At 46.2% G+C, this 23,840-nt stretch overlaps 2 protein-coding genes across 4 annotated transcripts in view; both read right to left on the bottom strand.

Moving 5' to 3' along the window:
* lhfpl7 (LHFPL tetraspan subfamily member 7) overlaps positions 1-9,380 on the bottom strand; it is a 91,548-nt gene extending 82,168 nt beyond the window's left edge. Inside the window, exon 1 of the mRNA XM_076102780.1 lies at positions 9,000-9,380. Coding sequence (XP_075958895.1) covers positions 9,000-9,380 — 381 coding nt within the window. The remainder of the gene's footprint in view (positions 1-8,999) is intronic.
* A 2,257-nt stretch (positions 9,381-11,637) lies between these two features.
* On the bottom strand, positions 11,638-23,550 carry akap10 (A kinase (PRKA) anchor protein 10). 3 transcript variants are annotated; one of them, XM_076101537.1, is made up of 15 exons: positions 23,311-23,550; positions 20,823-20,870; positions 20,218-20,403; positions 18,129-18,623; positions 17,063-17,161; positions 16,892-16,976; positions 16,624-16,747; positions 16,112-16,248; positions 14,823-14,967; positions 14,313-14,480; positions 13,965-14,074; positions 13,604-13,686; positions 13,096-13,148; positions 12,864-12,956; positions 11,638-12,775 (listed from the first exon to the last, which is right to left on the bottom strand). In XM_076101537.1, the coding sequence occupies exons 1-15, from the start codon at positions 23,330-23,332 to the stop codon at positions 12,770-12,772; spliced, it is 1,854 nt and encodes a 617-aa protein (XP_075957652.1). In that variant the 5' UTR covers positions 23,333-23,550; the 3' UTR covers positions 11,638-12,769. The 3 variants fall into 3 exon arrangements, 2 of the variants coding, with proteins under 2 accessions (XP_075957652.1, XP_075957653.1); XM_076101538.1 differs by lacking the exon at positions 20,823-20,870; XR_012956268.1 differs by lacking the exon at positions 11,638-12,775 and having other exon boundaries at positions 12,870-12,956; positions 13,379-13,686.
* Positions 23,551-23,840: the final 290 nt, after the last annotated feature.

Raw genomic sequence — 23,840 nt, 5'->3', positions numbered from 1 at the left:
AATGGCAACAATGACACGTGCGTAACTGAGTTTAAAGGGCCCTGCTTGATTTTGCAGGCGCTGTGTGTATTTGTGACACGATGTCGGAGATGTGATTGTCAATTGTGTCTGTGTAGTGACGGTGCTGTGAGCCAATAACAAGTTCCAGTCTCTTAAAGCCGAATCGAATGGACTACACAGTCGCTGCCAGCTGTTCTCCAGAGCCTTTTAACTCGATTTCCTTCCCTCCAGGGAGTCATGCTTTGAATTCTTCTTCAAGACAGCACTAGATATAGAACTTCCCTGCGATGGACAAGTAAACCTGATTTGAAAGCGAGATTACAAAAAAAGGATTAAAACGTGGGTTAAAAAAAAAAAAAAAAGAGCTTCTGACACAGCAGCCGACTCTGAATGTCTCGGATGTCAGAGGAACCTTGAAGGCATCATCGTGGAGAGCTTTGAGAACAGTCTCTCTGCTTGTAACTGTATTCCCACATAATAACGTCATCTCCTCCAACTAGAAGTACCGCCTGAGCGTTGTATGCTAACCAGTCAAGTTACAGTGTATTGTCATAATTAGCATAATAATTCTTATGGCCAAAAAGTAATCACGTCATGCTCAAGTCCAAGTAGATGCCAAATTAGAAGAAATTCCCTCGAGGTCTTCTGGAGATATTGCGTTCACGAGGATGGGACGGACACACGGACAACCTGAAAACATACAGTAAGTCCTCCGGCCACGGCTGTTGCCGCCGCCAGCACGGAGGCATAAAAATAAAGAGATAAGGGCACCTAATATTCCCAATGGTGGATTTCCTTTCTAGAGCAAGTCTCTGTATGTTGAATTGAATTGAGACCAGTAGCTGCTTGAATGGTAAAAATAAAATCTGTATGACATTTTAAAACTCTTGGTGCACTTTCAAAAAGGATGAGCAGTTCTGTATAGTTTGGTGTAATGAATGCAGAGCCACTAGTATAGTCCTTTGTTTTGACAAATTACTGCTCATGCAAACAGCAAAACATAAATACCAGCCTGACATATCAGCGCACCATTATAACCCTCTAACCCATTCCAACAGTTATTGTAGTCAAATTGCATTATGTAGCCGTAAAAATACCGAAGGTTTAGGATGGTTTATGGTTCAAACAAGAGAAAAATGCAAATTGTGTCTGGTGAGGTAGTACAAACAAGAATCAGGATGCCATCCGAATGGCCCATTCATCCCCAAATCTATCAGAGCAAAGCGCTCCTCTGTACACACACGGCCGACCATTAATTCTGTCCCCAGTCAGACGGCGGCCTTGGAGTAAACATGCACAGTATGATAATAAGTCAGCAGACTTGCTGTCAAAGGGGCCAAACATCTATCTCTTACTCCACGGCGTCTCCTGCTCCACACTGAAGTTTTTGAAATGAGTCTATTTATGTACCTGGTATAAGTCAAGGTGAACAGACAAGCAAGCACAAAACACTTTGAATTACATGAGGACAGAGGATGCGTTTGTCTCCTTAGGACAGCGGTTACTGTATATGCTTTACCACCAAGCAGGGCGGGGGGGGGGGGGGGGGGGGGGGGGTGATGTGTAGCTCTGAACCAGCCACCTGAAAAAAAACAGCTTGGCGGGAGAGGATGGTAGTAAAACACGACTCTTGACCCCCCCCCCCCCCCCACCGTTCTGTCCTCTCATATGCGCTGAACCCTCTGCTCTTTTCTCCCGCTCTCTGTTCACGGGCAAGTGCGCGGACAACAAGAGGCCGGGCTAAAGGTCAGGGGAGAGCCGAGCAGTGGGGGGGGGGGGGGGGGGGGGGGGGGGGGCCGCAGCATTACAGGTGGAATTGTTTTTTACGATACCGGCAGAGAGGAAGCTCAGTTTATCGCCGAGTGCGATGGAGGCTGCTTTGTGCTCGTGCACGGAGGCGGTTTGCTGGTTTTGAGCAGATACGGTCTTGTTTGAGCATTGATAATGTGGCGCTTTTGGAGATGTAACAAAGGACTTTTTTATTAAATCAACTCACTGGGTCTAATTCTTTCTCCTCTGTTCTAATGTCCCTCTGCAATCCCTCCCTGAACCCCTAATTACTGCATCAGCGCTGACATGGACAGCTACTGTACGACGTCTCTTTTGATCGCACTCTGATGGGTGAGAGAATTTGTGTGTGTGTGTGTAGGTGTGTGTGCATCTGCATCACTCTGCCTCTTTTCATCCCGCTGTGCAAAAGTGGTACGTGTGTGTTATCATACATGCGTTGTAGTGAACGTGTCTCCGTGTAAAGCACTGTACACGACGCTCCAAACAGAATGTGGTCAGCGGGAAAAAGCAGCCAGACGAGTCCGCCTTTTGTCTCTCGTGTGCAAGTGGACTCCCCACTGGTGGGTGGGTGTGGGGGGGGGGGGGGGGGGGGGGGTGCGGGGTAGCAGGAATACAACATGCGCATTAGACCTCATATCATCATCTATAACGGGCAGACACACTTCCACACAAATGGCTTTCACCGCAGATGGTTCCACCATTAGCATTAAAGGAGTGAAGCAGAGAGAGAGAGAGGAGAGGAGAGAGAGGAGAGAGAGGGAGAGACAGAGAGACAGAGAGAGACAGAGAGACAGAGAGACAGAGAGAGAGAGAGAGAGAGAGAGAGACTGCCACAGTAAATCTGAAGGAGCAGCTCCAGCCTGCATCAAGGACGACGTGACGGCTTTCTGTTCACTGGAGGTTTCACAGCCCTCTGCTAGTCCGTTGAGCCGTCGTATTTGTCAGCAAGTGGCAAGGAATGCATTGACTCCCTTGGGAATGTGTGTGTGTGTGTGTGTGTATGTGTGTGTCGTAGGACCTTCTGGCCCCCGTGGCCAGCTAAGAGCGCAGACCCCTTCAGTTCTCTCCCATGTTGTTCAGAGAGAGAGAGGCCAGACCTTGTCCATCATTCTGTTATGAGGCAGCACTCTGGCGAGTCTCTGCCTGAACCTGCTGTCCGCCAAGTGCACGCCGCCGTGTTCTGCTTGGGAGGACACAAGTCACATGTGGTTCTCTAGAGGAATATTCATCAGCAGTGCGTTCGCTCTTTTCAGGGTTTCCGCAAACAACTTGTCTCCTCTCGGCGCAGTCTATTTGAGTCTAGGGCTCCAGCTAATTATTATTTTCTTTATTATTAAAGCTGACGATTTTTTTCTCAGCTAAACAATTGGTCATTTGGTTTATAACACGTCGAAAAGTCGAATTGAAAAATGTTTCTTGTTTCTTCTGACCAACAAGTCCAAGACCCAAACATATTTTCTGGACTATCATAAAAGAAAACCAGAAAGTATCATTTTAATCTCATAATGATTAATCGGTTGTCGGTAGAATAGTACATTTTCTGTCGATTTACTAATCGACTAATGGTTGCAGCGCTTAGACCGTCACTAAAGGAGAGCTTGCTTTGAGTTGACCAATGATTCTGACCTGGATCAATGTCAGTCAAATGTGAACATAATGTTTTCCAATCTATTTGGTTAGAAATTCAATGTAGCTCCTTTAAAATATGTGAAGTAATGTTGTTGACTTTCTTGAATACTGTTGGATGACTTCAAACTACATTATTGTAAGGGGCTGTATGATGAGAGATAAACTCACTCCTTTCTATCTAAACACGCCCAATTTTTCATTTTCAGACTTGTAGTCTTCAGGCCACACCGACGCTGAATTTATCAGATTTCATTCAGCTCCCTCTGGAGCCACAAAAGGCTTCATTCTACTTTTTTTCCCCCCACATATGCAGTAATACTCCCCAAGACCTATAAACAGACTTTGAAGTGTAAAATCGGTGGAGTTCCCCTTTAAGGGACTCTACAAAAAAATGATTGGGCTGGTGAGGTGAGGTATGTTTGATTTTATGAAAAACAAGCCCCCCCCCCCCCCGGGTTATTACTGTTTTCTTTGAACCCTCCTCTGGATTTACAAGATTAAAAAAAACTTGCAACACCCTTCTCACAATAGATTCAATGATAGAACAGTGTTTTAATCATGTAACTCTATTCTCTCTTTATGCCTCGGCCACACAGGTGTTTCAGGGCTTCTGGCTGATTACATTTCTGTTAAAGGTTAAAGGTGGGTGGAGCTAAGATTGGAAATGTACAAGCTCACAAGTTTCCATCTACCAATAACAATGATAAAAATGAAAAAAAAAGATTCCATTCGTCCCGCCCTAACAAGATGTCAATCACTTACAGTCTGTATGATAAACGCCCACACAGTCCTGGAGAGGTCCAATCAGCCGGAGCAACTGAAAACACCTGTGTGGGTGCTCAGAGAGATACCAAATTAAAGTAAGTTGAGCAAAGGTAAAATAGTTACTGAATAGTTCGTCTTCTGATAGAATCTTTATTTGATGTATTTGGAACTTGACTTCCAGTTCAATTGATTTTAGTTTATTCTGCGGATTAACTGAATCCGTTACCTGCTCTACACTGCAACACAAGCATTGAATATAGTTCCTTAATATTTACCACCTGTAGGCTATTTCTCTAGCTAAAGAAGTGGAAAAGACGACATCCTGGCTTTTCAAATTGAAATAGATTTCCATGTGAATGAACATCCTTTCTCCTGTTAAAACTATTGACATTAATGAAGGAGGGCCGAGACCAATGCTGAGCAGCAGCAGGACAAGAGAAGTGATTTCCATTAAATGAGTTATCCATCTACTTAAAACTAGCTGTGGCTCACTGGGTGGTGAAATGACATTTAAGAGCGTCTAGCAGGGTTTATGCACCAGTAAGTGTCATAGGTAGCTGGTAATTAGGCCCGGTGAAACATCTCCGCTAACGTCTGTAATTCATCTTCTTGGCGCGCGAGGAGGACAACATGGGCCGATTGGTTTGTCTCGAGCATGTCAGAGGATTTCAGCGGAAGCCAATCACGTCCCCCTTTTTTTTATTTTTTTTTTACCCTCCCGCAGCCTCTTCCGGCTGCCATTTTCAGCACGGGCGGACAAAAGATGAGGAGGCACTCAGACGTTTTTCCAATCAGCGTTCCTGGAGCTCGGCCACGACTCGTTTGGGCTTACAAGACAACCTTGACATTCAGCGGCCGACGTACTGCGTGAGAAGCCCGAAGCACTTGGCGCCACAGAGCCGGCAAACGCCACTTCCTGTGCACACACACACACACACACACACACACACTGCTGTTGGCTGGTCACCACAGAGGCCAAGCTAATCCAACTCCAGTGTTTAGTGCTGCGAAGCAGTTGGAAGCACATTAGCTGTTAACAAGTTAAGGTGAAAATGTCTTCTGGCAGGCCGACCTCCACCTCCTCCTTCTTCTTCACACTTTACCTAGCAGCAGCTCTTCCACTGACACGTTCGACCGGGAAACTTTCACGCTTCCACTCGCATCGTGCGCAGGTGTACACAAACACTCGCGCACCACCGCTACACTCTGCATCCGCTCTGATGAAAAAAAAATCAGGCGACCGAGCAGAAACACGCAGAAGTAACACACAAGGAATAATTTATGCAGAAGAAACTGGTTTTCAAAAGCTTTGCTGTTGCAAGAAGCTGGATGGGTGCTGCGATGATAAACGCATTTTATGGATCATGTGTTAAGTTACGGTACAGACCATTTTCTCGCTAACATCAAAGTCCTGATTACGGCTATATACACTCACCGGCCACTTTATTAGGCACAAATAGCTAATCAGCCAATCGCATGGCAGCAACTCAATGCATTTAGGCATCTAGACGTGGTGAAGACGACTTGCTGAAGTTCAACGCGAGCATCAGAATGGGGAAGAACGGGGATTTAAGTGACTTTGAACGTGGCATGGTTGTTGGTGCCAGACGGGCTGGTCTGAGTATTTCAAAAACTGCTGATCTACTGGGATTTTCACGCACAACCATCTCTAGGGTTTACAGAGAATGGTCCGAAAAAGAGAAAATATCCAGTGAGCGGCAGTCGTGTGGACGAAAATGCCTTGTTGGTGTCAGAGGTCAGAGGAGAATGGGCAGAGTGGTTGGAGATGATAGAAAGGCAACAGTAACTCAAATAACCACTCGTTACAACCAAGGTATGCAGAACACCATCTCTGAACGCACAACACGTGGAACCTTGAAGCAGACGGGCTACAGCAGCAGAAGACCACACCGGGGGCCACTCCTGTCAGCTAACAACAGGAAACTGAGGCTACAATTCACACAGGCTCACCAAAATAATAACAGAAGATTGGAAAAACGTTGCCTGGTCTGATGAGTCTCGATTTCAGCTGCGACATTCACATGGTAGGGTCAGAATTTGGCGTAAACAACATGAAAGCATGGATCCATCCTGCCTTTTATCACCGGTTCAGGCTGCTGGTGGTGTAATGGTGTGGGGGATATTTTCTTGGCACACTTTGGGCCCCTTAGTACCGATTGAGCATCGGCCCACCTGAGTATTGTTGCTGACCATGTCCATCCCTTTATGAGCACAGTGGACCCATCTCCTGATGGCTACTTCCAGCAGGATAATGCACCATGTCACAAAGCTCAAATCATCTCAGACTGGTTTCTTGAACATGACGATGAGTTCACTGTACTCCAATGGCCTCCACAGTCACCACATCTCAATCCAATAGAGCACCTTTGGGATGTGGTGGAACGGGAGATTAGCATCATGGAAGTGCGGCCGACAAATCTGCAGCAACTGCGTGATGCTATCATTTCAATATGGCGCAAAATCTGTGAGGAATGTTTCCAACACCTTGTTGAACCTATGCTAGAATTAAGGCAGTTCTGAAGGCAGAAGGGGTCCAACCCGGTACAAGCAAGATGTACCTAATAACGTGGCCGGTGAGTGTATATCTGAAAGTTCAGAATGTTCGTCTTAAAGGTGCAGTGTGTAGGATTTGGCGCCATCTAGCGGTGAGGTTGCAGATTGCAACCGACTGAAACTTCTCCCGTGTGCCAAGCGTGTAGGAGAACTATGGCGGCCGACGCAAAAAACGCAAATGGTCCCATTTAGAACCAGTGTTTGGTTTGTCCATTCTGGGCTACTGTAGACACTCTGTATGAAGATAAATGGCTTATTCTAAGGAAACGAAAACACATATTCATATTTTCAGGTGATTACCCACTTAATAAAACATACTTAATATTATTATATTGCACTTCTGCCAATAGATCCCCATAAACACACTGTTCCTTTGAACAGTGCCTGGAAATATGCACACAATTATGCATGCCACATGCTTTATTTCTGGGTGTTAAAATGAGATTTTCTTCAGCCGTCCAACAGCGAACATGGCATCAACAATATAACAATGTGTGTGTGTGTGTGTGTGTGTGTGTGTGTGTGTGTGTGTGTGTGTGTGTGTCTAAATGGATGCCCTGCCAGCCTGGCGACGACCCTCACAGCACTGGGCTCCTGAGTGCCAGCAGCACTGGACAGCAGCGCGGTCCAAGCAAAAAGCTTTTTGACAGGAGCCCAGAGAAAGTACAGCTCAAGTAGGCCAGCCTTTCAGGGAGCCTCCTCCTCCTCCTCTTCCTCCTGCCCCTGTTCTGTCCTCGTCCTCCTCTGGTTCACTCGCACAGCATCCTGCCAGGCTCAGCTTGTCTTTCCAGAGTGAGCCAAGAGTACTCTCTCCCACTCTGACGGAGGCCACGGAGCCCAATGCACAGTTGTCTTCTTAGAACACAAACATAGAGCGGGAATAATGGCTGCTGAGGCATCTGTGTGTGTGTGTGTGTGTGTGTGTGTGTGTGTGTGTGTGTGTGTGTGTGTGTGTGTGTGTGTGTGTGTACAATCTTGCCTTGCAGGTTCGTGTCTGCATTCAAGTTTGTGGTTGACAAGTCGGAAAATGTAGGGCGTCACATCAGTGAGGAGTGGTGGAGTAATAGTAAAAGTGGCTCTGATGATAACCTAATGGTCCCTTCACCTTTATTAACGGCTGTGCGAGCCGGATCGTGTGCTTGGGTTCAACCGCCAGCAACCCCCCCCTTCCGGTGCTCACTAACGAACTGGGGAGAATAAGCTCATAACGGGAGCCACTAATTGACTCCCCGGCTAAATGAGTCCCGACTTTAAGCCACGCGAGGCTTCAACACACTCCAGCTCAGCGGAGGACGCGGATGTCGTCGATGACACACAACCTGCTCCGTGTTCGCTCACTCGCGCGCTACAATCTCACTGGCAGCCACTTATTAATATCTCCCTTTCAAATGCTAATTCCCCTTCATGCATAAATCATAACTCCAGAGGTGGCTGGTATAGCATAGCAGTATTTTTAGGTGTGTGTTTGTGTGATGGGGGGGGGGGGGGGGGGGGGTGCAATGCTGGCAGTCCAAACCTGCCCGTAGAAATGAATGGGACTCATCCCACACAGCTTGCATGAACAACAGAAACTAAGTCTCCTAACTTGTTTTTTGCTCGAACAAGCTCACAAACTCTATACCTCCCACAGCCTCGGCATCAAGCTGCAACATCCACAAACTTGCCATAAGTCGAGACACAGATCCACATCTGCCCACCAGCGTGATCGAACGTTCACCCTCAAACGCTCCCATTCGTGAGGGAACATTTGTTGCTGGATGGACTTGCGCGGCTTGTTTCGCACCACGGGCGGAGAGATTCGCACATCAGCTCACCGGGGCTCAGTTTGACGAAGAGGGGTCAGTGACCCCTGACACTGAGGTGAACACTGTGGGCTTCTCAGAACATCTGGAACATCAACTGAAACCACTGTGGATGCATGGGATAACAGCTGATGGACGAGTGGATATTGTGATATTTACATCTTAACAAGTCATTTGAAGTAGACTGTAAAGTTTAAATGACTAGTTATGGATGCAAGAATCAACAGGTCTGATTAAATGTCTTTTTTTTTTTTCTTTAGTGTAATTGTTTTTGATTCAGGGGCAGCAATGAGACATGAATATGATTTTGAAGGATGGGTGATTTTCTCAGATTGATTCATCTTTGCTCCTCAAAGACTGCTGGCCTGCTCCCCACTCGTTCTCTTCCTTCCCCCCACGTGATGCCCCACGCGCTCTCGTCCATGCACGGTCACCTACCTGCCAGGAGCTGGAGGGGATCTCTGCGAATTTGCCCAGTCCCCCGAAGGTGTAGCAGCGGTACATGTGATCCAGAGACTCCGAGCAGTGCCACAGCAAGCCGAAGCTCACGGAGTCCTTGTTGTTGTGGTGGTGCTGGTGGTGCTGGTTGTGTTGGTGGTTGTTGTTGTTGTTGTTCCTCAGCTGGTCCTTAACAATCCAGGCAGGGGATATGAAGCTGAAACTGCACACGGCGACCAGAGCGGAGGAGAGGAGCACCCAGAAGCAGCCCACGCAGCTGAACATGGTGGCAGCTTGGGGCAGAAAGCCCGGAGACAGACCCAGATCGATCCCGAACCCGGCTTCTTCTTCTTTCTTCTCCCGGGCCAGGAGCGAATGCATTTGGAGCGCAACGCCTTCAAGAGCAGGACTTCAACTTCAGCCCCCTGAGCAGAACTACATCAGCAAAGAAATCACTGGACATCCGCAGCGGCGTGTGTGTGTGAGTGTGTGTGTCCAGAACATCTGGGCTGGACAGACAAACCACTAATGAAACGTCCAGAACACATCAGCAGGAGGAGTGGTGGCGATACAATAAAAAAAAGTCAAGTCATCCGCGTCTCCACTCAGCCTGGATAAAAAAAAGACCAAATCTGAAGCACTCACACATGCGCGCGCGAGATTGTTGTCACACCCAAAACTGTATGCGCATTAGTCATACCGGTGCAGGTGGAGGAGCAGTTAAATGAAAACCCCCCCACGGACACGAACAAGTCCCGGAGCCGCAGGTCTCCTCGGTGTGAGCGGTACTTGTGCTGCTCTGCCTCAAGACGGACAACAGCGCACTTTGCGTTTCAGAAAAGAGTGCGTCTGGACAACGTCAAGCTCGCGAAGGTTAAAAACTACTTCCGGGTGTGATTTTCAAAATATAATTCAGAGCGACGACGCGCAGCAAAGTTTGAGGCAGTGCTCTATCGTAGAGCCCTTACAGCAAAAACGAGGACTACATTTATATAATAGCAACTAAAAGGCCACGACACCGTTTTTTACAAATAACTGTTAGTTACCTCGCCATGAGGAGGAGGCTACTTCTCAGTCCTAATCTGTGTTCTGTTGCTCTGAAGGAGCTTTTTAAAAGCCTGACAAAATACTTCTGAGGATGTCATCAAATTATGCTATATTGGTTGCATTGTGGGAAGTGTAGGATCCAGCTGTTTTCCGGAGCTTGACCCCCAAATTTATTTCTATTTGACAGTATTGTTTATTGTTTTCTCAGTCTATTTAAAATTGTGTTTTATGAGTAGATATTATTGTGTGGGTTATTCTATAGTTTTCACTGTGGACTTTTATTTTGTCCCCATGTCATGGAGCACTTGGACCAAAGACAGTTCCACGTCTGAGATAATAAAGTTGATCTAAATCTGAAGTTAGGTCATATAGTTTCTATTTTAATGTCTCTCTCGTGAGTCCTCCACCTTTATTGACTTGCTATACTGAATCGCTGGAGTACCTCTTTAAATTAACATGTATATGTTATCATTATGTCTCTTTTAGGCCACGCGTCTCTTTCACAATGTATCATGGAGATGGACATACTACTACATACTCAATCAACAGTGACAACAAAAACTTTTATTCTGAAGGCAAATACTCACTCTTCCGGTGTTTTGCACATCTCTTCTTTAACCTGACAGATTAGGCGTCTAGTCGCAGGTACTTGTCCAAATGCACCTTGCTCCCATTATGCGCATTGATACGGCGTTCATTAAGACCGCGAGAGATACAGTTTTAATAAAAACAGAAAAATAACTTTTTCATTTAACGTTTTTTAATCTGAATGAATTGTTATACTCTGCAGAACAAATACTTCTCAGCATCGACATGTACAGAAGAAGTGATTACTGTTGTTTTCATTGTTGCGCTGTCTGGGCCAGTCACTTATTGTAACAGCATCTCAGCCAATCAGAGCTCAGGATGGGGAGTGCCCGTTTGTATTGAGGTGGGCGTTGCCCCTGCACGTGCAGGTAGCTTTCAGTCTAAAGCTCGTGGGGTTTCAAGCAACATTTAGCTAAACGCGGTGACAGAGCATATTGCTATTGTGCTAATCTGTGTGTAAAATGTGAACACCTCCAATTCGCTTTAGCAGTAGGCTAATTTTGGCTTTGAAATATACACAATGTTATCGAATTTAATTATTTTTTAACAATGTTTAGGTCCTTGCAAAGCTGATATTTCTGCACTTTCATTATATTTCACACAGTAAAACGAAACTACATTTTAAATGCGTTCTACTGTACTAAAGGTGACTTCTGTGCCCTTTAGGATGAACTGTACTTTACAATTTGTGGATTTTTCTGGACCTTAAGAGAAGCCGGAGCATTATTGTTGTCAGAAACAATATTCCGTGTCGTCAATGTCCTTATTTTCTGTTTTACCCCAACATCTCAACGCAGCCAACACTGCCCCCAGCTGTCAGAGGTGATAATGGTTCACCCTTAAGCTGTTGTCACTTCTCCCACAATTCAACTGTTCTGAAAATGATTTAAAAAAAGAAAAATGTCCCTGTAAACATAAGACTGTATCAAAATAACCAAAACAGTGGGCTGTAACTTCATAAATATACAAACACTGAAATAGAACAAAAAAAGACAGACAGACAAACATTTCATAATATATGTATTTAAATCAAACACAATTTAAATATATTATAGATTAAGTACACATACATACATGTCAGAAAACATTAGTGGTACATAGTACCAAGAGTCTTTTCTGGTTCTTTTCCACATCTTGGTAAAGCTATAAAGAAATAATTATTTAAAAAAAAAAAAAAAAAGGTTTTATTCACTGAGCACACTTTCCAGTTGAACAGTCCGGTCATCACTGACGTTTGTTTCAGAGATGCATTAAAAAAAAAAAAATTTAAAAAAACTGCGATCACAATAAAAAAGGACTAACATTAATATATGGGGTAAACCAGAAATCTACATTTAGCACATGGAGTTTGGAGTTTGGAGTTTTCCGACACAACTGGAGCACTTCAGTTCATATGGGGAGTATTTCTTCTTCTACGCTCTGTAAAAGGTGCAGGGAGGTTCATATAGGAGGCCAGCCTGTCCGAGGGCCGAGTCGTCTGTTCTTCCATTTCATTGTCACATTTCCAAAAATCTTCTACAGTACGGAAAATAAACAGCCACGAGTTAGGGCAGCTCACGTCAGCGAACAGCGGGCAACACTACTCCGGGCGGGCTGAGGGAAGAAGCGCGAGCCGAAAACTGTGCAACGCTGACTTTCATCCACTTGAGCCTTACGTGGCTGACCCCAACTAAAGAACTTCATCTTAAAAAAAAAAAAACAAGGAATGGTTTTAAAAAGGAGGCGTGTCATGAGGGAGTGAGGGTAATGCAGTCTTTGTCACGTCCTCCGTAGGTCCTCTTCCACACCGACGTGCTGCTTCTTCCAGTGTGTGCTGTAACGCTTCCTCTCTTCAGGAGTGACTTCTTCTCGACTGATCCGCTTTACCTTTGGTCGACTACACGTGTACCTTTGTAGTGTTATGGAGTTGGAAGATTGGAAGGATGGAGTACTTTTCACCCCCATTAGTCCAATACCTGAACAACCACAGGGGGGAGGGGGAGGGGGAGTGAGGGGGGGGGGGGGGGGGGTGATAAAACGCCTTGTTCGTTCTCAGAGCGATGCAGGTCCATTGTGGGGTGAACCCTGTTGTACAGTCTGTCAGGGGCTGGGCCGGCGTCCGCGGGGAGCGACAGCCCTCTGGTTCCTCAGCGGGGTCATAACTGCAGACGGACAAAAAGAGAACACTCAGAGCAGATCTGCTCCGCACATAGCCGCGCAGGAAGGAAGCTACCGAGGGAGGTTCTGTACCTTGGTGGCCTTGCCGGGGCTGTCGTGATTCGACTGGTGGACGACGTCGTTGACGATCATCTTGGCTATCTGCCACGCCATCTCCTCCTGGGCCTTGATGCCGAGAGAAACGGCACAAAAAAACATAAAAACAACAGCGTTAACCACAGACTTTTACTGAACTAATACGTACCGAGAGCCTCGCTACGCGCCTCACACCCCTGAATCATTCATGAATATCTTGTGGACTCACCTCGTCTGAGTTGCCCTGCACCCATTTCTTCATGGCTTGAGAAAACATGGAACCTAAAGGAGAGGAGAGGGAAGGCTGAGTGAGACAAAAGGGGACCGCATCGGTGAGCACGTAAACTTCAGGATCTTAATCGGAGCAAAGAAACTGAACAAACAACTCAAGGTGAGCGACTCCTGACGCGTTGAAGCATTCAGGGCTTTGGCCTACTTATTCTGGAGCCAAATGTCTGGTACTCTATTCTAGACTTGGACATAATAAATAAAGATTGTGTGTGTTCTTGGACCGTAAGAGTAGCGGAGGCTGGGTTGTTCTTAAATATTTCAGAAGGCTGCAGGAAGAATGGGAGCAGCCACAAACGAGGTTTGTATTCACGGCTGGAGAGTTGATGGTTTCACTGCGAGGAGCAACGAGATAAAGTCTGACAGAGTGAGGGGCAAAGACTCAGAGAGAATAATGAGACAGAGAGAATCTAACAGGTAGAAGAAAGGCAAGTGTGAGCCCATCTTGCCTTTGGATTTCTTCACGTCCGGCTCCGGCTCGGCCTCCCTGATGAACTGGCCCATCTCATTCACCTTCCCAAACGTCATCCTTCTGAGCGGACAGAGGAGAGGAGAGGGATGAAGACAGACTACAGCTTTGTCTTTCACTTGTCAAGATCTCGCTCTCGAATCATTTCGTACAGGACATTTCAAAGCACTTTAAGAGAGAGTCAATAAAAAACGAAATAGATTACAGGCATTAAGGCAGTGTGGGCGATCGAAGGAGAGAACCAAAAAAGTAAAAGACAACAAGGGAACTTGACCAAGATACAGCAATTATTGGCAGAGTTAAAGAGATGATTTTAAACAGATTTAGCCGGCTTGACTCACCCAGCGTAGGGCCGCTGGTACAAGGACTCGGGGTCCAGGCTGGCCACGTCCACCGTGATCGCCTCGTCAAAGTTCTTCAGGATCTTGATCGCTGCCCTTTTGGCACCTTGCTGTAGAGCAAAGAAACCACAAACTGAATGTTTGGCAGCACTACAGGGAACACCGCTTTTTATTTGTTGTTGTCGTCTAAAACAACGACGACAGGTACGACCACAACCTTTCGGCATTAACAGAAATATCTCATGTAACGGAGGCGGAGCGGGTCTAAATGTCAGCAGACAAGAGGAGCACCCCCACAGGGGCTGAAGATGTGGGTTAAAGTCTCGGGGTGGGGGGGTGGGGGGTTACCTGAGTCTGAGAGCCATCGCTGACATTTGAACTTGAGCGCTCGCCGTCCGCCGGCCCGCCCTGACCTGCAGCGCTGACATTCACAAACTCGTCCGCCCGTACCGAGTTGATGAGGTCACTCAGGTATTTGTAGTAAAGGTTGCTAGACAGGAAGCCCGGCATGTAGACCTGAACAAAGGCAACACAACGCTCGCTGTTAAGAGGATAATGAGCTCCGGGACGCATTTCTGGGCACAAGTTACAACAGGTCTGTTCCTGACCTTCGAGTGCTCACAACTGTGTTCAGATCGCATCTCATTAGCACGAGGCACATTTGTCAGCGGTATAATGGGACAATTCATCAGCGACTTACAACAGAAAACCTTTAGGAGGATCCTATTAAACTCAAGAAAACAGCTCAAGCTGAGGATTTCTTTTTCTTTTTTTAGAAAGTTTTAAAAGGGCAATGTATTAATCAACTAACGGTTTAATAATGTCCTGCAGAGTAAAACGGACTCAAGAGAACCGGACCTTCTCCATGGTGGTCCAGGCCTGTCTGAGTGGAGTGGTGAAACAGTCGGGGAGCGGCCCCCCCTCTCGGCAGATGTTCGACTCTATCTCCATCCGCACAGAGTCGCCGAAGCCCAGAGGGTTGGTGGCCTGGAGTGAGAAATACCTGGAGAGGAAGCAGAGCGATGAACGACCTGCATTCAGATTTTTAATCAATACACAATCAGTAAAAACTCAAGAACTTTAGTGAGGAAAACTCCATCTTTACAAACATGAACGCAATCAAGTTTAAAATAAGGTATATAATAATAATAATAATAATCATATTTCTCTGTTACTTCAACCACAATTTTCTAATACCATGCACAGCAATCAGTGCACCAGGTTAAACTAAAGTCCTTCACTAGAGAACAGCTGTGCCCTTCCTCCCTCAGCGATACAGAGCAGTGGCACTCGGCCCTTATGATGTCCCTTCACTATCGCTGATAAAGCAGAGGCTCCGCCCTGACGTCACTAAACACACACATGAGCCCAACGGCTGTGATCCTGGAGCCTGTACTACGAAGAGAGTTCAACATACCCAGAGTCTCTTATGGTCACCCGGCTCAACGAACAACCACGATCCCGCTAAGCGGTCCTACGAAGCTGCTTATCAACTCCACCCATTATCATCATCTACGTAGCCATGTCTTTGGTATAAAGGGAGTACTTTTTGATGAACGAACTTTAACGAATACGTGATGCGCATTATGAAGTTTGAAGTGACGTGAGACTGTTTTGCTGCTGAAGCAGAGATGAGAGGGAAGAAAAGAAGTTAAAGTCTGATAAGCTCCGTCTGACTGAGATGCTGCATTCACAACCATGGGCGCTAATTATCAGTGTGGGGATTATTTTCCTAATAAAAGACAACAGAGGGCGATTCCTGTCGGGAATAAAATAATCTTTGTTCAATTAAAATGCAGCTATCATCATCATTATGCATTCAGTGTTAAACTCTCCTCTGGCTGTAAAACCAAAAAAAAACTACACGCGAATGACTCTTTATTACTTGTCACTTATAAAACGTAATTGCACTCTTTTGTCCGCGGTGGGATCCTGTAGGAAGGACGGCGTGATTGTTTCCAGTGATCTGATTGGTCGGTGTCTGCCCGTCAACGGAACATAACTTTGTGAAACGCACTTACAAACTGACTTAACCTGGGTGATATATTAAAAGATGAACTGAAACACTGGACTGAAATGAATCATTTAAAGCGGCAGTAGATGTTTTATCGAGTGTTTGAGTGCACAGAAGCAGAGCGAAGACCTACTTGTCGTAGAGGATCATGGCATCGTTCTGAGCCTCCTGGCCGTCATACTGGCCCTTTTTAGCCGCTAGCTGGTTCTGGAAGTTGTCCGCCGCCAGCCAGAACTGCAGTACATTCATCGCCTCCTCCTTTTCCATGTACTGCAGGTGAAGGAGATGAAGAGCACAGATCAAGATTAACCGCATGTCCTGTGTACACGCTGACATGGAGAATACACGTTTACTCTGACAACCTTTTGACTTTATTTGTGCATGGAGTGTCACTTTTGTATCGATAGGATGGTAGATAGTATAGGGAGCATCTACAGAGGGGTTTTGTGTTTAGTTATGTTTACTACTGCGGTGACAATAGATATTCCCTCTGGAACAGGTAAATAAAATAACTGATAGACACTGTTTTGTGGCAGAGGCAAGAGAGGACGAGTGTATGAGGAGTTTAATGGCACTGGTGTGTTTGTGCTGAAACACCACGAATGAATGGTGGTATGGGAAGCACTGGGCCCGCCCGCCGCTCACCTCAGAGAAGTAGAAGAGAGCCGACTCACAGAACAAGATGTCGGCCAGGAACACCGAGCCGCTGGTCAACACTTCGATCTGGTATTTACAGAAATGATGGCTCCGCAGGAATTCAGTAAAGTGCCTGGAAACGAAAGAGCGAGTGGGAGATGAATACAGGAGCCGCTAGGTGGTAAAGATGACTAACTTTAATCTTAATGTGGGAACCCGGCGACACCTCACTGTGTGAGTATTAACTCCTCTGGAAGATGAATAGACAGAAACTCACTGTTGCTCCAAGATGGCGAAGACTACCGACTGTGCAATGACAAAGCAGTTTGGGTCCACCATGCCATCCTCGCCACATATCTTAGCTACACAGAGGGGGAAACATGATGTAAGAGGGTGACTTCTTGTGACTGAAACCAGTACGTTTCTATTGCCGTTGTCCGTATCTTACCGACTATGTCGTTTCTGATCTGTTCTGTGATGGGGATGGGCTTCACAGCGTCCGGAGAGATGTACTTGGTGAAGATTGTAACTGCATCTTTCTCTATACCTGGAAAGACAAAGAGACAAATAGCTGAACATCCAGTGATGCTACAACATACATAGAACTGATGTTTCTGTGTGAGAAGAGTGTCCATGGAAGCACCAAGAGGATATTCCACACTAAAAAGACAAACTTCTTAAGATAACTACCTGATTTTTCTAACAGACTTCTAAATCCTCATATTAAAAAGGTAATATCGCAGTAAACAACTACTTGCTATGTAAAGATATAGTGGCGTTTTTGTGCGTGCTTTTGGTGCATGCAAGTCTGTGTGTGTGTGTGTGTGTGTGTGTGTGTGTGTCCCACCGGCTAGCTAATCGCCGCCACTCTGCACCACTTACAGCTGTTAGCACAGTTAGCTGCTAGCCGCCGGCTCAGCCGTTGCCATGTTGAGAGCTATGTGAGGGCAATCCATCAAACCTAGATACTCTCTGAATGTTTGACGTGTGCACCTTTAACTTAAGCCGAATCACAATCCGTTAGGGCAGAGATCTCTTTTCAGCCAGTATGAACAATAAACAATATTGTACGTATGGGCATGTCAGTATTGTTTTAAAATAAACTTGAAATAAACATCGACCTATCCTTTTTAAAGTGGCAAAAGACAACACCGAGTCTATTCAAAGTGTCTATTTAATGCAAATATTAGGAGTTGGGTGTTAATTCTCCACTCTGATGACTTTAAAAAGGTTGCAGAAAAAGAGGCCACAGCAAGATGACAATCACACCTCAGATCTGGAAAACCAAGTGGCGAACATGATGGAGATGTGACAATTATGATGGATTCATGTATGAATTTGAGGGAGGTCGCAGTCCACACGGATCGGATGTTTTCATCTGCTGCTGTTTGTTCGTGCCTCATATAATCATGATTTGTTCTGTTTCCATTGCACTTGCCTAATATACTTATATACTAAACTTATATATCTTGTATAAACACATAAAGAGAGGAACTTGTATAAAGGTGACTCACTTTTCATGAGTTGGGCAGAGAGGTCTCGCAGGGTGCTGATTGACTGCACCTTGTAGGGAGTCCCCGTCCTGGACTGGGCCTGCCTGCTGGGGGTTTCTGCTCGAGGAGTGTCGGGTCTCAGGCCGGCCTCTGCGCTGGAGGAGTCCCGGCGCTCCGAGTGCGCCGCCGGCCGCTCGCCGCTACTGTCCCGGGCGAGAGCATCGGGTGCGCGTCGGGCCAGCTCCGGCGGCGGCTCCGAGCCGCCGGGGGAGACGGGGACGGGCTCGGCCAGAGAGCTTTGTTTGACAGAGTTCAGGCTGTGCGCTCGGACCCGCGACCAGCTGGCTGAGCGGAAGCTCTCAGCCTCCAGCCAGAAGCGGACCAGGTGGTCGGCGCCCTGGTGTTCCATGAAATGCATGTAGTGGGGTATCGCCACGTTGTCCCGGAGGACGTGCTCCACCGTCTTAGACAGCCGAGAGCGGTCATCTTGGGGATGATAGTTCACACTGGAGTGACCTGGAACGCACAAACGGTTAAGTAATCCACTTAGCACAGCTCACCTTTATAGGCTTCTCTGTTAGTGTATTTCTAACAATCTGAAATAAGATTGAGCTGCCTTTAAGTGCAAATTAGACACTGAAGCACTCCACTCCAATAACTGACTGAGCAGCACACTTTCTTTGATTTGCAGGTTTCAACTTTCATAATAGAAGGAAGATAAGTTGTGCAGGATATTGATGGGAGTTGCAACTTGAAGTGAAAGATAAGACAAAAAAAAGAAAGTGTCCGTGTTCAGCTCTCTCATGACTGAAGGCTGGAACGAGAGCTGAATCTAAACTCCTGCTTTTGCAGCCTTGTGAATCTCTCTCTGTCTGACAAGAAGCGGCCTCAGACTGAGCAATTTCACAGATGATTTAACCCGGACAAACTTTTCAGAATCACACGTCTCCATCATCTGTGTGTCCTCCTGTCAGTCCTGTCATTCACACGTGTGTGTGTGTGTGTGTGTGGTGGGCAACGTTTGACAGACCCCAAACTCCTGTAGGGATGCCGTATCATTTGACTTTACGATGTCTCAAATTGAGTGTCTGTTTGAGTAACATCCACCATCCCGGACTACAAGACAAAACACAACACACACACACACACACACACACACACACACACACTTCTGGAAAACAAAATAAAGAAGGGGCCGCACTCATTGAATACAAACCCAGACACTTGCTGGATTATGAATCAGAGCACATCAGCTGTAGTTGGACTGAGGCTTCTTGGGTGTTTTGTTTACTCTTTAAAAAACAAAACAGTGCTGCAAGAGGTGTCCCCCAGTGTGAGGCGCTTATCAATCAGCCCCTTCGGATTCCTTAAGACCTCGCAGACAAGTCCACCTTAATAAGGAAAGCTGAAAGCAGCAACCTGCGTCTGCATTGGCTCATAAAAAAGAGCCTCATCTGAATCTTTGAGCATCAGTAAACGTCTGTTAAAACCACAGCCTCGTGAAACACTTGATGCGTTTCATTCTGGTTTTGCTGTCCGGGCGGCGCCACAGGTTCGTCCACCTCCGTCTGACTCACCTCCGCTATTCTCTGGGCAACTTGCTCGTGCGGTTCTCGTCGCTGCTGTCACTCAACATGACATCCATGCGCTAGCCACTGTATTTTTGGCATGTAGTGTACATAGCCAGGAATCTAATTCATGAGCACTACTGATCAAGTTCCGCGTGGCCTCAGGAGAAGAATGTCTGGGTGCGTTTTAAAAGAAATACATGAGGTCATGCGAGTGTGTCACACAGCACTAATGAAGGGAGTTTCTTCCATTTGCACAAGACAGTGTGCTGCCGTTTAAGCCGTGTTAGTGAAGAAAGAGTCACACTCTGTAGCTGCAGCACATTACTCCAGAAAACTAATTATCCCTTTAAAAAGGTTAAATTAAATTTGCTATTCTAATCAGTTGAGAAACTCCAAAATGCAGATCTTCCACCTAAAAACACAAACTTTTTAGCTGCATTTCAGAATACACCTCAAATGTATATGTTCCAATGTTTGGTTGGGTCTTCATATGTGATCACTGTAAGCAAAATACAGACACACGGATGCTGGCTCCCTACCAAGATCTCCAAAGTGCGCAGCCTCCATGTGGCTCGGCTGTTTCTTGAGGATGGCGGTGCGACCGCGGGCAAAGGAGTCCATGTTGGCAGAGATGGCGTTGATGGCCACAGGGCTGGGCCCGGCAGCATCCTGGGCGGCATGGTGGTTCCTCAGTCCTGGTGATGGAGAGTGAGGGCTGGGTGAGGCTGAGTGGGTGGAGGACAGAAAACAGGCATTAGGCAACAACAACAAAAGCAGAAAAGGAGTACAATGATATCAAAGATCTGAGCGGCCTGAATGTGTGACGTCAGTGTGACTTGTATGAGAAGGTCTTTTTAGCGAAGGCTTTTCAAAGAGCTCACAGTTAGTTCACAGAGGCCTCGGGGGTGTGAGGAGAGATGTTTGAGAAGACAAGACCGCTCAGTGTTTGTTTGAATGTGAGCTGCATGTGTTCCACTGAGTAGCTTGAGGTTCAAAATGTCGGCCCTTCCTTGTGACAGCATGGCAAGCAATGATCGAACATCATAAACCAAGTGAAGCGAAGAGCCACTTGAATCACTTCCGTACGGAGGCTAATCTCACTTTCTACACACGCAAAAAAACATCTCTGCGACGATGATCTCACCTCTATTGGCTTTAGCATCCGTCGCTCTCTCGGGTTCTTTGCTTTTGGCTGTGGGGGGGGAAAGACGAGATGTAACTGGAGAAGGATGCAGCATTTTCATTCACAACACGGGGCGAGACCAGCGAGCGCGCAGCACATACATGGTGACATTCATTGACGTGCGAGATAAAGGGAAGACTAGAACTCACTATCAAGTTACATAATGACGTTAGTGAGGACACTGATATACTAGAGAAGCAAACAAACCATTTCCTGCGGAGCTGCTTCCTTGCTGCTGCGGACAGATGAGGAGGTAAATAGGGGAGCTGTGTTCTGATATGTGAAAGCCCTCTCAGTCCTGCTAATCATACGGCAAGAAGAGAGGCCTCCATACTGTATGTTAGCATTAAGAGTCCTTCCTAAGATTGGTGACCTTGGTCTATCAGCTCTGGTGGGTCCCGGGCAGTTTAAAGCCTAGTGAAGCGGCCTGTCTGACAGCTCACACCTGAAGCCCTCTAAGAGTTGCACGCCACTCCAAAGCTCTGTGGCCGACTGTCAAATAAAAAGTGAAATATGTAGCCTGCAGTGGAATAAGTGCACAAACATGGTGGCAACCACTCATCAGAGTGACTCACCATTCGTGTCTTCAGATTAGGCTGCTGCTGCTGCTGCAGAGGGCGGTCAAGATAGGTATCAGTTTTGAGCACTGACATTACAAAATGGACTGCGAGGCCCGGGGCGAATGCGCTTTCAGCGGGACAATTTTTTAAGGGAGCCGTCTGCGAGTGTACGCGTCGCTCAAGAGTCTGAGTCGGCAGGCACTGAGAGGCTGTCTGTCACAGCTGAGAGATGAGGCCTTTAGAAAGGAGCTCCGACAACCTCTGCGGTACAGATGACACCAGACGTCTTTGTTCCAAATAAATATTCAGATGGGACAGTGATGGGTTGCTGCAATGGATGTTTTTGGTTATAAAAAAAAAAACAAACAAACAGTAAGTCTAATGTACTACCAGCAAAATGGACACACAGCATTGGTGTGCATTGGCACAAGCACCGTGAGGACTCACTTTAGTCTCAAAGGGTCTGACACTGACAGCAAAGCACCGAGATGTGTTGCAGTGAATGATGCACTTGCTATGTAGATTGATGGCGTGGGCCAAACTTAACCGAATGAATGAAGGGAATCAAACTGATAAAGGTAAACGTCGATGACTCCTGAATGAACAAAGTACAACAACCTACAGATAACACTGACAACTCTGTATTATTACCATTACTAATGCCAATTTGATTAATCTATTGTCCCACATGACTCATTATTATTTGATATTAGTGCTTGAACTTCTTTGCAAAACTTCAGTAAAACTTTGCATGTACAATTCAACCATGCCCTACACCAAACACTACACTTTCTTCCTGTAAGCACAGAGTGTCATCCTGGTTCAGAGCTATACAAGTGCCCTCTCTCTCTAATATTTCCTCATTTTGGAGACCTGCTGTGTCAGCTGCTTTGACTGCTGTAGCCTGACGAGGAAGAACCCACTTGATCTCACTCATGAAGATGAACAACGGTGGTCTGGTGTTGACAGTGAGGTTGACTCTGGAGATTTCACGAATGAACACGAGCAGACATCGGTTTCACAACGCTCTACCCTCATTGATATGCATGGTGTGGACAAAATATGAGATGCACGAGTGGGTACAATGTACAGCAAAAAAGAAGCTCAGTCAATGTCTACTACAACAATTCCCTAGGTATAAGACACACTGTTTATGTCATGCAATGACCGTAATATGAGGGCTCAGCCTGAAATAGCGCGAGGCCATGTTGTGGTTTAAAACCAACATTCAGGTCCAATTTAATCAGCTTCTTTAACTCCACGTTGGATGATGCTGTCCAGTCTGACTGACGTTAGCTAACGTTACATCCCTTTCGGTCAAACGTTTCTAAACGAAGACTACACATTTAATTTAAGATAACCAACAACTCTTATTCCCATACAACGGGCTATTGTTAAGTGTATTTTCCATATCTCCTGCTGGTTAAAGCTGTATAATAATGGCTTTGGTGAAGCTAGCTAACGTTAGCTGCTATAGCACAGTTCGACACTTGTGTCAAGTGATGGGTGTCACATGTAAAAGGGCTCGTTGGGAGTCTTTAACGTGAAGAAGCACTATTTTTTTTAACATAATCAAGTTGAAGGGTGTAATTGGTACAACGTACTGCTGACAGCTCTCTGTGGCGGATGTATTTCCACCCTGGCTAACAGCAGGTCAGGCAGGGAGGATAGAGAGGCCACCGCTAAGCTAACCGTGTCACTGCAGAGAGCAGCGGCGGAAGGGAAATCTCACTTCCACAGACAACCACGCTGTCACTGGTCAATTTGCTTGCGGCCGCAGCCTCGACCACATTGGTTACATCTTATCGGGCACCAGTCTCTCCTCAGCCGGACTCTCTTAGCTGCTAGCTACCGTTGACGTTGCAGCACTCAAGAGGGAGCTTCCTCACCTTTCCTCTTGAAAAACGACATGACGGGTTTCACACTGTGACCGTTTCCTCAGCTCACTGACACCATCCCGTGGCTCCGCGGGTCCCTTCATTCAAATGCATCTGTTCTGGACACTCCTGAGGTGGAAATGGGTTATTATCGCAGCCCAGGTGAGTGCTGTCAAATTCCAGTTTTTGACAAATCCAAGCCCAGCACAGCGGCCATATTGTCAATAAACGTCTTACTTCCGGGCTGGTGCGGCAGCAGCATTGTGGGAAATGACGTGTTACCTGCTCCGGCCAGAAGATGGCGACGTTTCAACGCTTGAGAAGTTACAGCGTTGCAGCTGAGTCAAATGATTTTGTGAGGTAATATGGTTTCTACCGTTTAATACAATAATTTAAATACTATTCAAAAGTCATCTTTTTTATAAAAATATATATTTTTTATGTAAATAATATATTATCAATACATCATAATCAGTAATCTAAATAGATAACTAAAGCAGTTATTGCTTACTTAATGAAACCAGACAATTAAAATATGCTGA

This window comes from Anarhichas minor, unplaced genomic scaffold (genome assembly GCF_050575085.1).
Source record: "Anarhichas minor isolate MPS153535 unplaced genomic scaffold, ASM5057508v1 ptg000027l, whole genome shotgun sequence".
NCBI classification, from domain to species: domain Eukaryota; kingdom Metazoa; phylum Chordata; class Actinopteri; order Perciformes; family Anarhichadidae; genus Anarhichas; species Anarhichas minor.
The sequence above is the reverse complement of the archived record's forward strand: the minus strand, read 5'-3'. Positions and strand labels throughout refer to the sequence as shown.

Excerpts from the sequence above, each read along its gene's own strand:
- akap10 (XM_076101537.1), bottom strand. The coding sequence starts at position 23,332 with ATGTCGTTTTTCAAGAGGAAAG. Across the intron at positions 14,481-14,822 it reads CCTGGACCACCATGGAGAAG|GTCTACATGCCGGGCTTCCT; the intron begins GTCCGGTTCTCT and ends GCCTTTGTTCAG. Across the intron at positions 13,149-13,603 it reads GGACGTGAAGAAATCCAAAG|GTTCCATGTTTTCTCAAGCC; the intron begins GCAAGATGGGCT and ends CCTCTCCTTTAG.